The sequence below is a fragment of the Rousettus aegyptiacus genome, unplaced genomic scaffold (assembly GCF_014176215.1).
Source record: "Rousettus aegyptiacus isolate mRouAeg1 unplaced genomic scaffold, mRouAeg1.p scaffold_m13_p_4, whole genome shotgun sequence".
NCBI lineage: Eukaryota > Metazoa > Chordata > Mammalia > Chiroptera > Pteropodidae > Rousettus > Rousettus aegyptiacus.
In genome coordinates, this window is record NW_023416307.1 from 47879717 (window position 1) to 47898078 (window position 18362).

At 34.2% G+C, this 18362-nt stretch overlaps 1 protein-coding gene across 4 annotated transcripts in view; it reads left to right on the forward strand.

The window, feature by feature from the left end:
* OPA1 (OPA1 mitochondrial dynamin like GTPase) overlaps positions 1-18362 on the forward strand; it is an 81539-nt gene that overhangs the window by 27879 nt on the left and 35298 nt on the right. For all 4 annotated transcript variants that reach the window (XM_016136349.2, XM_016136351.2, XM_016136350.2 and 1 more), the window contains 13 exons: positions 1187-1291; positions 2978-3064; positions 3735-3848; positions 7682-7762; positions 7889-7963; positions 8297-8368; positions 8452-8551; positions 8874-9004; positions 11156-11228; positions 11323-11395; positions 11769-11884; positions 12770-12834; positions 13570-13646. In XM_016136349.2, coding sequence (XP_015991835.1) covers positions 1187-1291; positions 2978-3064; positions 3735-3848; positions 7682-7762; positions 7889-7963; positions 8297-8368; positions 8452-8551; positions 8874-9004; positions 11156-11228; positions 11323-11395; positions 11769-11884; positions 12770-12834; positions 13570-13646 — 1169 coding nt within the window. The remainder of the gene's footprint in view (positions 1-1186; positions 1292-2977; positions 3065-3734; positions 3849-7681; positions 7763-7888; positions 7964-8296; positions 8369-8451; positions 8552-8873; positions 9005-11155; positions 11229-11322; positions 11396-11768; positions 11885-12769; positions 12835-13569; positions 13647-18362) is intronic.

Genomic DNA, 18362 nt, shown 5'->3' on the forward strand with positions numbered 1-18362 from the left:
AAGATCTAATTCTGTGATATTGCCAGAATTTTATTATATCTGCTGTTACTATATTTAAATGAACAAGTTCTGTAAAAAAATGTTAATAGTAGAATCTAACATATAGTTCTATCTGTCTCGTATTATATAGTTCAACTACATAATACATTTTTATTTAATTTGGCTTAAGTTGGACATTCTCTGAGGATAGAGCAGTGATTTCTTATTACTTACTCTGGTCTTGGAAGATAACAGTAAACCTAAAAATTTTTTATATGAAATAGATTCCATTATAAAAGCCATGATATTGTAAGTTGGACATAAACATTCTTCTGGTTGTTGGATGAAGTAATTCTTAATAATTTCCAAATATTGTTAAAGTTTAGAGAAGAAATAATGTACACACCAGAGAAGGCTAATTGGAAAAGGATCACATTTATTTGAGAAGAAAAGTGCATAGCTAAGCATGTACTTTGACAAAACAGTTAATCTAAATGTATTACTCTTCTTTAAATCTCTTTTTATATCAGTATTTAAAAAATTGATATGTAATCTCTGCTGTGGGAACTTACCAAAACTTGGAAGAATCTGAGTCCTTGACTCAGATGTACTTTCAGAACTCTTTGGCCATGAAGTATCTCTAACCTCAGGTTCCTAATCCGTGTAGCTTTTGCCTCATGTGAAGGCTTAAGGAAGTTAATGCAGGTGAAACACTCACTAAAAGGCCTGTCACATAAATGCATGCTCTGGTAATTTTTAGCTATTATTATTTTATTTTATATCATTTCAGTTAAAACATAATATGGGGAATGGGGAGAATTTGAATTTTTGTCGAATGTTCCCATAATGAAGACTTAAAATTTTTGTAGAATAGGAAATATTGCTTCACCAAGCGTGCTTAAGAACGTGCTTTAAATTCTTTCATTTTTCAGTATTTTTAAATTTGATTTCTTTATTGTAAATGAAGAATTTACAATGAAGAATTTTCCAAATAAAATGCTGTTAGAATAGAAAACTATAATGAATTTCATTGTTCATATGAGATATTCATAATTTATTCTCAACATTCTCATAGGAGCTTTGTAAATGAAATTATTTAAAATAGGAGATATGACTTCAAGATTTGGAAGCTTTTAACTTAGATTTAATTAATATTATTTATTAACTCATCTTTTTCTTATATAATTATGCTATTATTTTGTTGCAGTTAAAGTACCAGAGAATCTTGGAGCGGTTAGAAAAGGAGAATAAAGAATTGAGAAAATTAGTGTTGCAGAAAGATGATAAAGGCATTCATCATAGAAAACTTAAGGTATTTTAAGTTTATCTTACTGTGTTAGTTCTCAGAACTTTGCCACTTCAAATGGTGTGTTCATCAATACTACTGTTTAAGGAACCATAAAGTGTTCTATCATCCTTTTCTTTCTCACCTGATATCCTTCAGGGATAGGGAGGTTCTTTCTATATAAGGACATTTCACAAATGATAGTCTTCAGGCATTTGTTCTATACTTTGCCTATAAAATCTTCGTTTTTAGCAGTCTTTTCTCATGAATCAATTTAATTTTTTTAAATCTCTCGTTTGCTTTTAGGCTTATTTAATTTCTATAGCTATAAAATTGAAATTGTGAGTTGCTAGACATTTATATATTACTTATTGTCATTGCCTTGCTTGTGAATGATTAGGCTATTTTCTTCAGTTTTAAAAGAGTTAACATTTTCTTCTGGAAGGTTCTTTAGGCATTTTAAAGAATTTTTGAAAAAGTATATGCTGGTACTGTTATCGACATATTGGTATTTATCGTTATCAATAAATTAAATCTTACTGCCCACTAAACCACGCCGTGTGTGCTAAATTAAATTGAAGTAGTTCTTTTAACTTACATCTCATGTAAGAAAAGAGGAATTTGTGTGTAGCAAAACTACAATAAATCAATGCACATATATTTTGTAGCCATGGTCCAAAAATTTGTAATTATAGTTTAACCAACATATATTAGTTCTGAGTCTAAATCATGACTGCATAGAGCAGATAAATAGCATGACTTTATTTACAAGTTACACATGCCAATTGAGAAAAGTCATGTCCAATTATTAATATATTTTGAGAGTTTATCTTAGATACAATATTTTCTGTCCTAAAATAAAATGGTAATGAAAATTTAAAGAATTTTTTTTTGTTTATTTTAGGTGGATGGGATTGTGGTTACTTTCCATTTATTTCTAGGTGTTAAGAGATGAAAGAAACTGTAGGGCTTTATTTTGTTTGTACCTTATTATTAAAACATACCTTTAATTATTAAATGCTTGATAGCAACCCTTTTTTCCTGGCCTGTTTATTTGTTCATTTATTCATCAAATACTTACTTGAACCTTGTTATTCGCCAGGCACTGTATTTATCCTTGTTCTACATAAAGAGAGAAACAATACAGAATGTCTGCCCCTGGTGCTCTCACATGTTAGTCTGCGCAGTTATCAGACTACACAGTCATACTTGCTGATTTTACATAATCTTCTTAGTGATTCTTTCTCTAAATCCTTTGTTCAGTTTCTCTATTTATGTCTATCTCCATCTCCAACTCCATCTCCACCTCCATCTCTGACATACACACCAAACTTGGCAAAGGATTATTTCCTTTCAGTTAGTCACCTTCAGTTAGTAAGAACTTGACCTTATGGTATTAATGGTGTTCCTTTTTTGTGGATTTAATATTAACTCTTCAGTATAAAATGACTGCCCTCTTTTACTATTTAATTAGAAGGTTAGAGAATTCTGAATTAATGTGCTTTAGTAATCCATATATCTCTAAATAAAATAAATTAGATAAGAAAAAAATAGAAGTTTATTCAATACTGTTTTATTATAAATATGTATTTACATAATTAAGAAAAAACAATATGATTGTGGAAAAACATTTTGAATTTATCAGGTTTTTTTTGATACATCTGTGGTTTTTAAAAAATGTTTTAACTGTTCGATATTTTTTTAATTTTGTAGAAATCTTTGATTGACATGTATTCTGAGGTTCTTGATGTTCTATCTGATTATGATGCCAGTTATAATACACAAGATCATCTGCCAAGGGTAAGTGAAAATTAATATGTAGTGAACTTGCCAGTTAGCAAAAAACACTTTAGGTTTTAAAAAAGTATATATACACATACACACAGTATATACCCATGATTATATACACACATAGATAGAACCAGAGACATGAATTTTTTTACATATATAATGTTATTTATGTGTTCTAGATGATGTTTTAAGCATTAAATGCTGTTTGACTATTTTGATCCATTTGTTTACTTATACTTATGTGTCATAAAGGAAGGTTATCAAATGTTTGGCATTATATATTCGCAATATCCATGATTTTAAAGTACCCGAACAGTGGCTTAAATTCAGCATATGGGTGAAATTTTACCTCAGAACTAAAAATATCTTTGTAAAGAGTAAACTAGCTATTGAAAAGATTTGTGGAACATGAATGATGTGGTTTTAGAAATAGTGGTTTAAATTAGCACAAGTTTTTAACAAAAATTTGGCTATAAATAATGGATCCAACTCATGTTTTGCTATTTATATTCTCCATGTACATACATGTATCAACTATCACTTTTTCATGGATAGTATTTTTAAATCACTTAACCATAGATATTTGAAGAGACTAAAAAAATCTCAGCAACGTTCAAGCATATTTAAATTTAAGTTTGTATCGAATAATATAAATAAATGTTATTTGTATTGCTGTAAGGTTGTTGTGGTTGGAGATCAGAGTGCTGGAAAAACTAGTGTGTTGGAAATGATTGCTCAGGCACGAATATTTCCTCGAGGATCTGGGGAGATGATGACACGCTCTCCAGTTAAGGTAAGAAAATAGGCCATCTGAATGAAGTTCCTTAGGGAAGTAATCACTTCGGCAAGCTTTGTTTATTTGTTGCAATGAAGAATTTCAACTAAAGAAAGAATTAGCATATAGCATTTGGAATTATTTCTATTGTAGAAATCACTAGGCGGCACAGCCAGGAGGTGAGTGTGGCAGAAGCGGAGTGTGGGGGGAGAAAGACAGGAGAGGAGGGTGGAGGTACAGTGGAAGGCCAAGGTATACTGAGTTGTTACTAGGCCTTTGGAGTTTACTCTGAGTAAAGTAAGTGAAAGGCTGAGTAAGAGAATGAAAATCTTGAAAGTGGCGTCAGTAAATATAGATAATTTTCTGGTTGTACAGTGCAAAAGAGTAGGGAAATGATACAGTAGCCATTGAAATATATTAGGTCAAAGGAATGTTTTTAAAGATATTTATATGCTGTATGTAATGATTAGTTGAGAAAAAATGATGCAAGAGAGAGGGAGCAAAGTCATTGAGGTTAAAGAGGCTGAGACTTGGTGTACAAGTTGTCCATATATAGAAGCTCTAATAATTCATTAATGGTTACAGGAAGAAAGTCCGTGGCTACAGAGTCTTTCATTCAACAAATATTCTTTCAGTTCTTAGTATGTGCCAGCACTGTTCTATGCAGTGTGTTGGTAAACAAAACAAAGATCTTTGCCGTAATGGAGGGTACATTCTAGTAGAGGGAGACATAATAAATAATAAACATAATAAATGAGTACATTATGTAGTACGTTAGAAGGTAGTAAGTGCTGCGCAAAAAAGAAACAAAGTGGAGCCAGGCAAGGGAAATGGGTGCTGGTAGTCTGCATCAATAAGGTTACATTTGAGCTATGACTTGCAGAAAGTGAAGGAGGAAGTCATGTGGATATCTACTCCAAGAGTATTCCATGTAGGAAGTAAGTTAGTGCAGAGCCACCGAGGTAGGTAGTTGGCCATCATGTTCAAGACCAGTGTGACTAGAGCAAAGTGAAGAGTCGTGGGTGATGAGGTCAGAGGAATAATGGTGGCTGGCGGAAGCAGATCCTTAGGGGCATCATGCAAACTTTGTGGGTTTTTTGTTTTTTGTTTTTGAACGAAATGGGGAACCGGTGCAGAGTTTTGAGCAGGGTACAACATTACTTTTTGAAAGGTTCTCTTTGACTGCTGTACTAAAAATAGACATAGGCAATATGGGTAGAACAAGGGAGACCAGGTCTAAGCTATTGCAGTATCCAGGTGATACTTGGATCAGGGAAATAGTGGTAAGAAATGCTTGGATTTTTTTTTATCAAAGTAGAATCAGGATTTCTTGACATATTTGATATATATATAGAGAGAAAGTCAGTTGTCAAGATGACTGTGAGGTTGTTGGCCTAAATAAATTAGCTTGTAATTGGCGTGGGGTATTCTCTCTTAGTGTGAATTAGCTTTGGGGAAGAAAAACAGGAGTTTTGGACTTGCTGAGGGCTGTTAACAAATAAACAGTCAGATATACAAGTTTGGAGAGAGGTCTGGGCTAGAGACAAATTTAAGAGTCATAATCAGATATCTAAAGGTGGTTTTGAAGCCGTGATCATACTGGGTAAGATCACCAAAGGAGTGAGTAGAGACAGAGAAGAGAGAAGAAAGGATTGTGTCCTGGGTGCTCCCAACATTAAGAGATTGCAGGAGGAGGAAACAAGGAAAAAGCCTGTAAAGGAGCAGCCAGTATGATAAGAGGGAAACCAGAACCCTGCCATTGGTGCGCTACAAGTTAGGGAAAGAAAGTATCCCGGAGAAGGTAGTAATTGGTGATGTCAATGCTGCTGATAGAGCAAAGAAGACGAAGACTGAGGATTGATCAATGGATTTACAGTGGAGACAAGTAAGGAGAATATGTAGAAGTTTCCTTCTGATTGCTTCCACTGCCTCAGTGACATAGGAAGCTAAACGATCATCTGTAAAGAGGGGAGAGAAGGAATGGAAGGCTGAGGTAATAGGGAAGTGTGAAGTCTTTTCTAGGCGAGTGGTGACTCCAGGGTTGAGTTGAAGAGGGAAGTTGGGAAATACTAGAATTGATGAGTCATACTGAAGTCGCAGTAAGGTCTGTGGACACAAATTTAAGGGGACACTATGTGGTTGTGAGTTTTTTTGTTTTGTTTTTAGTTGAGAGCTGGTGGATATAGGTATAGAGTAATTTGAAAATTGAAATCACCAAGAATAAAGGCCAGAATAGTAGTAGAAAATGAAATAATGAGGCTGATGCTAAAATCATCCAGGAATGAAGTCTGTTTATTGTAACTGCAACAGTCTGGTGTGATTCAGTTTATACAGAGTGCACTGTAGGGTGTCTGGCTATAAATTCAACAGTGTTTTGTCAAGCTAGTTTATTTTTTACTATTGATGGGCATTTGGGATACTTCTAGTTTAGGAAGAAAAAAATGAACTGACTATATCTCCTATCATGCTCTATAATCAATTGTAACAACATTGATTATTACATTATTACGAACACCTAATTGCAGTGGCTGTGAATGATGTTATATTTTAGGAAGGAGTTCACTTTCTTCTGACAGACTGATAGAGCATGGACAGATTCCCTTGAAACCAGCAGAACTAGTCTGACAGACTGATAGAGCATGGACAGATTCCCTTGAAACCAGCAGAACTAGTCTCTTTCCAGTTTGCCATTACGCCTCCAACAGGACCTTCTCCTCATTGGTAGACTCTGAACTCCAGATTTTTGTCTCTGCTGGAAGAGAGATTGCCTAACTCTTGACTTAGCATGTTAGCCTCTTTAGCAGCTTCTTTCTGCTTCATTTCTTAAAGTGCAAATGCCTTAAAGGGAAATTGAGTGCAGAATATAAAGCTTGGAATTTTCCTTCCTGCTGTGCACTTTTCCCTGGGAGCATGGCACCTTAAATTGTGGCTGTTGAATTCTGATTTTGTCCCGTCAAGCCAGTGAAACTGCTACAAGCTTTTATCTCAGGCCACCCTGTACCACAAATCAGCAGACGCCCAGAGGGAAAATAGCTGCAGGAATATTCCCCTCAAATCCTTTGGAGTTTTGGGTTCAGATTGCTCTCTCATGCCTTCAAATAGCTGGTTTTGGTTTGTTATCTCACATGTTTAGCCAAACTCAGTAGAAGGAATTGTATTTTAAAAGTGAATCTCATCAGTATAGAGAAGCTTGAGAAGTTAAAATTGAAAATTATATGTAAAGTTAGAAGTTCTCATGACACCACTGACTGTTAATATATGTTACTAGAGAATGTCTTGCTCAAATCATGCCTTTGGGGGAAGGCTACCTTAGCTGCCCTGTAGTTAGTACTACCTTCTGCTCTGGCATCCTAGGTTTTGCTACAGTGTCCTGTTATCTCTGTATTTCTTTCAGTGTATAGTGAGATCTAAACCAGGGACAGTGAGTTCTTCATGTTTCCCCACCTAAACTCTTGACACAGTTAGCTCTCAATAAATAGATGTTGAATAAATGAATTGTCCTTACTTAAATTTACCTTTAATGTTAAAATGCAAGGTTTTCTTTTACTTTTGAAAGTTTTAGATGGATAGTTTTGTATAGCATTAACTGCAAAACAAGAGAGGCAGCAGCATTTTAGGCCATCTTGTTGGGCAGTCATAATATATGTGACAGATGTATGCACAATACGAATAAAGAATTCTGTGGTTTGTGTGTTGCCATGTTGACAGCCCCCAAGGATACTCCTGATGTTAGTATGAAGGGACACCTGGATTTGTGCAGTGCAGTGGCCCTGTCTAGACCATGTAAGTGCCATGGGAATTAATATGAATCATAAATGCATTATTACATCTCGATTTTCCATTAATTTCAGGTGACTCTAAGTGAAGGTCCTCACCACGTAGCCTTATTTAAAGATAGTTCTCGGGAATTCGACCTTACCAAAGAGGAAGATGTAAGTAGAATTCCTATGAGATTTATGTGTGTAACTTTATGACCTGTATAAGCCTCTAAAAGACAACTAAATGGAATATTTGTTAACCAAAGATTTTCTTAGGATTTTGTTGTTTTCCATTCATAGCTTGCAGCATTAAGACATGAAATAGAACTCCGAATGAGGAAAAATGTGAAAGAAGGCTGCACTGTTAGCCCTGAGGTGAGTGTTGCAGTTCATTTCAACAATGTTTTATGGGAATCCAATATTTATGACTTGAAATAAATCATGATATTAGTATTGATGTTTAGATTTTAGATTGCAGCTATTCTAAGATAATACTTTTTTTTTTAATATTTCAAATAATGTACATTTTCGTGGGTAATTTTCTAGAATGATTACTTTTAAGATCAGAAAAAGAATAACTTCTTTCTGAGAACCATATCTGAATGAATGAGTTACAGAATTTTCAGACTATGTGTCACCAAAGAATTTTTAACAAACTCCTCCACACAGTTAGTTTTGTTTCATTTTGTTATGTTTCCCCCTGAGTAGACCATATCCTTAAATGTAAAAGGCCCGGGACTACAGAGGATGGTGCTCGTTGACTTACCAGGTGTGATTAATGTAAGTATATAGAAAACATGTATTTTATCTTATTCCTGTTGTGGAAAACACTTTTAATGACATTTAAAACCTTTTTCTTTAAGACTGTGACATCGGGCATGGCTCCTGACACAAAGGAAACTATTTTCAGTATCAGCAAAGCTTATATGCAGAATCCTAATGCCATCATACTATGTATTCAAGGTAAATCTCATCAAAAGATTTTAATTGCACTGATATGCTTCCTTCTTTAGCAATTCACGTTTTGCTCTAAATATGCATGTTATGTAAACATACAAGATATTTTGTCCTTTCTTCCTCATTTATTTTATTCGTAAATAGAATCAAAGTTGGGAATATTTTGATAAATTTTACTGTAGGCGTCATAGACATTTTTATTGGCTAGAATAGCTAAAATGTATTAAGAAAATTTTCATTATTATAATGTAGACTGAAGGGTGTAGCCTGTGGAAGTTTTTAAAATCTACTTTACAATTATTACATTATCTTTTTTCATTTTTTCCAGATGGATCTGTGGATGCCGAACGCAGCATTGTTACAGATTTGGTCAGTCAAATGGATCCTCACGGAAAAAGGACAATATTTGTTTTGACCAAAGTAGACCTGGCCGAGAAAAATGTGGCTAGCCCAAGCAGGGTGAGGGCAAATTCTTTTATTGTGTGACAACAGATTCTTTGTATGTGCTCCAGTTATGACAGAGACTGGTTGTAAAAAAAAAAAAAAAAAAAAAAAAATTCTTAAGGAATATTTTATCAGAGAGTAGTGGTGGGATTTTTCTTGGTTCTCACTAAAAACAAAGTAAATTAATTAAATGTGATTTCGAGGTATGAATAAAATTCCATAGTTATAGTTAGTTTGCTTTAGAAATACTTAAACTGCTTATGTTGCATACCCTAATATTTTATATGCTGACACAGTCATTAACCTCATCGGTGGTGTTACTTTGTAAAACTAGTGGCAGTGTAGATTCCTTTAGGACCTTATGTGTGCCAAGTTTTTTTTTGCAGATAAACATTACCTTTTCTAACTGGTCAAATACTATGTGGCAAAATTTTTATAATAGAGAAGGCATTAGATTGAGTGTCCGGTCTCAGTATCCTTATCCATGCTCTACCACCAACTGTATGTGTCCTTGGCCACATCTAGTCATCTCTAGGGTCATTTTCATTTCTGAAATTCAACTTCCGAACATGTGTTCAGTTTTCCTTCTCTCCCTTCCTGTAACAAGGAAAGAGGTTAATTTCAAGGTAATGTTATGTATAGGTGTTATTAGGGTTCAAGTCTTGACTTAGGGCAGTCTCTCTACTTAATTATAAAGGCAAGATAGTGGTTAAGAGTGCAGCATCTGTAGCCAGATTGCTTGATTGCAAATCCTGCCTATTCCCTTTGCTAACCGTGTAAACTTTGGTAAGTTATTTAACTTTTTGAGTGGTATAGCCTTCCTCATCTGTTGGAAATGAAGATATTCATGGTACTATCTCATAAGTTGTGAAGTTTTAATGAGTTAAATATTTGTTTTAAGTGGTCGATATAGTGCTTGGCACAAAAGTGTTATATATGTAGTGGCTTCTGTCTGTTATCATTATTATATCTTTTTTCCCCATTGAACAACAACTTCATATATAAGTACCTATCCCTCGTGCTACTGCTTAGAATTTCTCTCCTTCCCAACTGAAACTTTCTGAGAGTATGCCTCTCTGTCAGAGGTTCCCAAGACAGACTTCCCCTAGGTTCACTGGTTGTGAACTCAAGGACTCAAGCACATAGTCATGCTTACACCTAAGATGTATTACAGTGATAGGATACAAAGCAAAATCACAAAAGGAAAAGAAACAAGAGATGTCTGGAAGAAAGCAGACTCAAGTTTCGGAGAGTCCTTTCTCAGTAGAATCACAAAGGACAAATTTAATCCCTCCAGCAACAAGTTACTCATAGAGACTCAGCACCTAAGATTTTTATTGGTGGCTGGTCATGTAGGAGCTCTCAAGTACCAAAATTCCAGATGCCCAAAGGAAAGCAGATGTTCAGCATAAACCACATTGCTTCCACAATAAGCTACTGTTATTTAGGCAAAGTTTCATATTAATGTAGGGAATTGTTTACCAGTTAAGTTCTCAGATGCCATCTAAGGACAGCAGTCTTAGGCCTGCTGTGTTAACTGTTTTAACTCCATGACCTCCGCTTTGACTTCTTCTGTGAGTAAGGCTCGCAGAGGCAGTATTGGTCCTGATATGATATGGAGAAGTGAGGTAGAAGCAAATTTCTCTGTCTCCTTCCCATCTCTCTTCTTGCCTTTCATTTCTTATTCTTCTTCTCTAGGATAGTGAGTTTGTATTTCTTTTGAAATGCAATTGAAGCTTACATCAGTCCTTTTTTATATGAGAAGAGTGAGAGTGTCGGTGTTAACTTAGGGATGCAGCTCATCTTATAGGAGGGGTTCTTACATCAGTAATCATTCTTAAGGCCACATTGGTAGTAAGTGGCAGAGCAGAAATTCAAACTAAGGCCTGCTTCCAAAGCACTACACATCATTCCAAGTTTTAATTTTGGTACTTATGGTTTAGTAATACATTTCTTAGTATACTAAAATTAAATGTATTTATTTTTTCCTCAAATCGCAGTTGACTTACATTTTAATACTTTTGTACAGATTTGTATATTTAAATAAATGCATATATTTAAATAAATACATATACAACATCATTAAATTTGCTCTCTATTATATTATGGTTTTTAAAATTATGTAAACCTACATCTCACATTTATTTTTTTCACTTCTAAAAATAGATTCAGCAGATAATTGAAGGGAAACTCTTCCCAATGAAAGCTCTAGGTTATTTTGCTGTTGTAACGGGAAAAGGTATGAAAAGATGGATTATTATAATTGAAGTTTTTATTGTTTTCAAATAATGAACATTAATTTTCTTAGCGAGAACTTCATCATATTTCCCTAGGAAACAGCTCTGAAAGCATTGAAGCAATAAGAGAATATGAAGAAGAATTTTTTGAGAATTCAAAACTCCTAAAGTAGGTATCTTGCTTAAATATTTAAAGATTTTACAGTGAGAAAGTAGCTTAAACCCTTTTGACTTAAAAGCTTGTTTATAGCTGTTTAACATTGAATTTCCAGAATTTTTTCCAGATAGTTATCTGTTTCTGATAAGCAAGTCCTCAAACTGCTCTGACAGATTTAGGAGCAATTCATCACATGGCACTGTGCACGCTGGCAATGATTTTAAAAAATCAACACATTTTTAAATATGTATACACATTTCTCATAGTATTGGGGGAAAGTTGGAGTAGTTATTCTCATTTGGTTATACAAGGACATTCTCAAACTTGGTGATAGTACGTTCCTTTTGCCATTTTAATACACTTTGACTCTTACAATTTTTTATAGGACAAGCATGCTAAAGGCACACCAAGTGACTACAAGAAATTTAAGCCTTGCTGTATCGGACTGCTTTTGGAAAATGGTACGAGAGTCAGTTGAACAACAGGCTGATAGTTTCAAAGGTAAGTTGGATTTTTAAAATAAGGCAACAAATTTAGACATTTTATTGGCTGGCAGTCTTAGGCACCCATTAGATTCTTTACTCCCTGTCTTTTAACAGTTGCTTTTAGTTCATTTACTATTAGATAATATGTGGAAAATGGAAAAAATACGAATCTTCAGTTGTTGTACAAAAACAGAATTTTTCCTTCCAGAGGAAGCATTGCTGGGAGCACATTGCAGAGTTTAAATAGAATAGAAAGTTTGAAGTAGTGTTTGGAAGAAAGAGCTTAGGAAACTATAGTGATCTCAGAGTCCTCCATTTTGGGGGGAAGAGGTATCGTGTTGGGAAGCAGAGCAGCCTGTGCTTCAGCTACATTGTACTAGTTCCTGAATCCCACACTTCCCTGCTCCATGGCTGTGCTTCCGTAGTTTCATTTGGTAAGAGTATACCTTTCCTCCCCTTTCCCATTTAGAAATTCCACCTGTTTGTCCCAATTAGTCACTCTGCAGCCTTGTAAGTATTCTTATTATTCCCATTTTACAGAAGAGCAAACTGAAGCACAGAGTAACTTACGTAGATAGTACACTAGTGTCATACAGGGGTGGACCCAAGATTTCAATCTTTATGATGTGAATCCAGAGTCCATGCTCTTAGCTGCTGTACTCAACCACTTCAGCTGCATGTTTTGTGGATTGAAAATGGAGAAACTAGAGAGTCAGTGAGATTAGTTTGGAAAACTGTTGCAATAATGAGATGCTGAGATGTTGAGACCCCAAAGTACTCATTAGCCAAAGCTGCACACTCAGAAGTTCAATTAATGTAGAAGTTTTGTGAGATAGCCTTTAGCCACTGCATCTGGAAAAGAGAGAGTCCTCAAACTTGAAAATCTTTCCTTCTTTCTCAGCAACACGTTTTAACCTTGAAACTGAGTGGAAGAATAACTATCCTCGCCTGCGAGAACTAGACCGGGTAAAATTTGTGTACCTCATATGTTTTGTATATATCTAATTTAATATTGTGCTCTATTAAAATTTGTTTTGATGAGTGAAACCTGGTAAGCTAAGTTGCTTTGGTTATGCATGTTTTGACCATGATTACTTATTTACAGCTGCAAGAATACATGTTTAAGAGCAATCTTTTCTGCAATAATTTAAATTATTTTTTCATAATATTAAAAAAATAATTAGGGAATCATAAGGTCAAAAAGCGTTCAGAAATATTTTTAAAAAAATGAAGAATATTTTTTAAAGATCTTATAGAATTAATGTATTTACATAATGTAAACTTTTTACAAGTATACAACTTTGTACCTTTTCAATATTCACTGTGGAAAACTACACTCTAGTGGGATTTAAATACTGGTTTTCCTTGATTTTAACATGCCACCACTTGTAAAACACAGCATCAATTTACTAATATACTAAATTAATATGTATTGATACTTTCATATAACATTTGTTATGTGAAAAATTTATCTGAACAAATGTTATGTGAAAAAAACTACATTCAGAATGAAGTGAATGAGTAGATATTTGTGTCAGTTTCTCTGTCCTCGTCTAGAACAGAAGAGCTGGTCATGCATGCTTCAAATCTAAGCTCATCCTAGCCCGCCAGAGGCCTTCCTTTCAGTTATCTCTAAAAATCATGGCAGGACAGATTGACAATCATATGAAAATCTTACTTACTTGTATCTATATTGCCTAGAATGAACTATTTGAGAAAGCTAAAAATGAAATCCTCGATGAAGTCATCAGTCTAAGCCAGGTTACACCAAAACATTGGTGAGTATTTGACCTTTTCTCAAAGACTTTACTATGTGAATTATAATGAAATACTAAAATTTAGGTCGATAAAGCAGTGATTTATTGTAGCCTTGGCTCATCTCCCAAAACACTTAGTAAATAGTAGGCAAGAGCATAAAAGTATCTAACCACTATTCTAGTCTAACCAATTAAGTATTTAAGTAGAATAAATTATGTATTTATTAAGTATACTTCTGAAGATATATAACTTTCTTCATGCTCTTTTTAAATTTTGATTCATCTTAGGCTTTTTTTTTTTTACCTTTAATATGTTTTGTACAAATCACATTTCAAATCATACTCTATTGAGATTTGTTTAAAATAGCAAGTCAGTGTATCCTTTTGAAAAATACTCATGAAAACCTCTTTCAAGACAAACTACCACCTTCAGTTTATGTTTTATGTAAATTTGGGTGCTCTTAAATTTGCCCTAATGGGGCTTTGTAACCAAAGTAGGTTCCATGCACCTCAAGTAAGCTGTGTATAAATTGCCTTGAGATTTTTGCAATCGTATTTTAATTAATAAAGTCTTGTACATATGTTTTATTTCTAATAAAGTCTGTAGTATTTTAAAGAACTTATTACTCTTGGACAAAACTATTTTTACTGTCATTCATTATAAATATTTCGGTACCTCTTCTCTTTGCTCAGTTGAAGATTATGAAAACTGAGCCTAGGCAGTTGTGTCCAGTCCTTAAGCTTGCTAGTATTGCTAGTGTCCCCACTTTGATGCCCTTTCTTTTTCAACAGTGAACCTTTTCTCTCTTCAAGTAGTCAAAATTTGCCAATTTTTAATCTTCCCTTATCAAAAGAAAAAAAGGATTTTGATCATATCTATACTTATTGACTGGTTAATCAGATATATATACAGTACAACTTATCTTTATCATTTGTATTTTAAGCCAGTTCTGTGATTTTCCTTAAGCCAGTTAGCTTTTGGAGTTGCAAGTGGTAGATGTAAATACACACACATACACACATATACACAGAATGAATATAATACTCCTGTTTTCTTACTAGATTGCATGAGGATAATGTACTTAAAAACTGATTTGTAAACTATAATAACTAACAATGCTCTTTATTACTAGAGAAAAAAATGGTGCCTCTGTAAATTTCTGGCATCATCAGATGGAATGGTTAGTTTTGTTTGGACAGAGCAAGTCTAAAATTAAAGTATACTGAGACTAAAGCCAACCTTGAATATAAATCTAATTTACTTAACACACAGGTGGCTGAAGGGATTTGTGAAGCAACAATAAGCCTGTATTGCCAGATTACCTTTTGAGAAGGCAAAGGAGAAATCTGGCTGCTAGATATTTATCGTGTGAGCTGCTAGATCAGATAATTTTGTATATTTTATCACTTTTTTTTTTCAGGCTCTACAGTGTAACACAAACATAAAATAGCAGGTCCTAATGTTAACTGTCCCTGCCACATTGAATTCAACTGCATTGTACCCAAAACATTTTATTTTTGTGACATAGTTGATGTTGTCTCAGGTAGTATCTTTTGGCTGCATAATGCTTTATATGATATTTTATAATGCCTAAGGTGCTTATAATTATTTGAGTCATAGGATTATTGTCTGTATATGGTGATCTGGAAGCAGTGTGACAAGCATTTTATGTCCTAACATTATAGCTTGTTGTTTACTTATAGACATTCTACTGTACTTTAATCATATTTTCAGAAAGTTGTTAGATTTGACATATGATGCATTATAGTGAAAAATAGGCTCTCAACATTTTTACACCTGATTATCACTGATTTTAAGCAGGGATATTTGTATGTCATTAATATTATACACACCATTATTATAGATGTATATATGTTTTTGTGTCATTTAGAAGGATAGCTGGCTAAATTTATAGAAACACACTTAAAAAAAATGGTACCATGGTATGCATAAAAATTTTGGTGAAAAGTATTTATTTTATAGAAGTTAAAAGAATGAAAAGAAAATGAGCATGCACAGTTGAGTTCCTTAACTCAGATTTGAGGAACCAGAAAGGGTTTCTGATACCATAATCTGAGATTTAAAGGGCGAATGGTGGTAAAGGTAAAGGCAGTGATAAGAGTATTGTAGAGGTCAAGAGGTAAGAGCAAGAAAGGCAACACAGATAGCTGAAGGCTGTCACCTCTGGCTCTAGCATAGAAGGAAGCAAGAGGCAGGAGGTAAAGCAGTAGATTATTGAGGGCCTTACAAACCATGTTTAGAAGCTTGGAATTTATCCCATGAGCAGTAATGGCCTTGGAAGAGGTTCATTGGGTCAAATTTACATTTTAGAAAGATTTTTGTAGTTGGTAAAATGGAATACAGGTGGAGAAAACTGAGCAAAGAGACAGTTGGCTATTGAAATAATCTAGATGAGAGGTGATTATAGCTTGACCTTGAATTGTTGTGGTGCAGGTGAAGAGGAGACATTTTTTAGATATTTAAGAGGTTACCTAGAAGATAGAATTGACAGGATTTAGTGATTGGATGTGTATAGGTAATGGAAGAGGAGCCAGTTTAACAGCGAGTACATTTATATCTAATAATTAATTGCTAGGAATCTATGGAAATGAAGATATATTTGACAAAGATTAACACATAAGAATCCTCACCGTGGTTTTGTTTATACATGAAAAAAAGTGGAAAACTTATGTTTCCTATTTGGAATTACATAATATTTGATTTATCCATAGAGTAGATTACTGTGCAGCCATCAAAGATATAGGCCGTTGACATGAAAAACAGTATGATACAATTCTAAGTTTAAAAAAAGTTTTTATAAACAGTATGTATAATATCTACTTGTATAAATACACATCCACAGAAATATTTATATAGGCATTAAATTTTTAATGATAACTTAAGCTGTATCTATCTATTGAGAGAGGAGTTATGGAAGGCTTCTTACTTTTTCTGTATTGGTCAAAACTGTTGTATTGAGTAAATGCTTTGCTTTAAAAGAAGAAATTTCCATTTTGAAAAAAAAATTAATTAAAATAGAGTATAGGGAAAGTTCCTGGAGATAAAGAGGGGAATAAATAGAACCGTAATGTGAATGGTATTTTGTATATTTGTGGAATTTATCCTGCATGACAGCAAAACTTAGGATAAAGACATCTATGATCACAGAGGACATATGCTGGCAAAAGAGGTCATTGTAAGTAAGGGTACAAGATGGTATAATGGGCTTGGTGGCCTCATAGCATAGCAGTTTTTTTCCATGAGAGTTTGGAACTGTTGGTCCAGAAGAGAAATTATGAGGGGGAGGAGAATGTGCCTAACTCTGAAGCACATTCAACTAATGGGCAGCTTCCATTCAGCAGAATTTTGAGGACAATCACTGTCTATAACAAAGAGCCAGGAAAGGTTTTAAGAAAGCAAGGAACAGGGAAAGAATAATGATTTGTTTGTTATAGAACAGTCTAGGGTCACAAAAATTATTATGATGAAGATGATTAGGGAAAGTCTGGACAGAGGAGAGTAGCTTGGTGATGAAAGGGCCAGTGAGGCTTGGGAAGCATAGGTGACAGTAGCCATCTAGGGTGGGTTGGTAAGCAGCAAATTCCTTTGAGAAAGTTACTTTAAACTCACAAGGAGTTGGGGGTCTGGTTGTTTGTTATGATCTCCTTGAAAGGGTGACTGGGTTGTGGGTACCTAACCCAAAGATTCCTAGGAAAAGATTACCACCTGTGTCTTTTCTTAGGCAGGTGCAGCAAAAACCCTGTGTGGTCAGAAACTAGACCCTTGGTCTTTTGTTCATTTTTCAGAAATTTCCTTATGTTTGTGTTTAAAATGGTATGTGAATTGGAGGCCCCGACAAGCTTATTTCTTAAGCTTGCTCCTGAAATTCTCCCATTATCTGTTACTAATACCATGACTAAATTGACTTTGTCCTCACCCAAGAAAATGCAGCTTTGCTTTTGGATAGCAGAGATATTTTGAGGCTACATCCTAAAGAGTAGAGGTTACTTTTAAGACAGACCACTTGATAGGCAGTGTTTTAGTATACTGTAGTATTATATTACAGAGGAAATTAGTTTGGGGGAAGACAAATAAGTATTTTCTTGAGATTTTAATTTTTATTTTTGATTGAAATAGTAGTCTTTTTCTTATTTAGAGATGTGTGTGCATGTAAGATGTCTTTTAAGGCAAAATTTTTCACTTTTGATTATGAATCTTTTATATTGTTAGCTTAATCCTGAAGTGTCGGAACAACTTTACCTAGCAATGTCCCATAACATCTCTGTGTTTTGTGTTGTGGTCTGATAAATTTTAAAATTATAACAAGAAGTTTTCCATCTTGAACTCCATTTCACAGTCAACAAAGTGTATGTTGATATTAGGCAAGCAAGCCAATGAAAAGATGCTTAGAATTATTAGTCATTAGGGAAATGCAAATTAAAACCACTATGAGATAACCACTATTAACCTGTTAGAATAACTAAAAAGGACTAACCTTATCAAGTGTTGGCAACATGCAGAGAATCTAGAACTCTTATTCTCTGCTGGTAGAAATGTAAAATGGTCCAACTAATTAGAAAACAGTTTGGCAGTATCTTTAAAGTAAAATAAGTAAGTACCATATGATCAGCCATTCTACTTAAAGATTTTTGCCCAAGAGGAACAAAAGCATATGTCCGTACAAAGACTTGTACATGAATGCTCATAGCAGCTTTATTTATCAGAAACTGGAAACA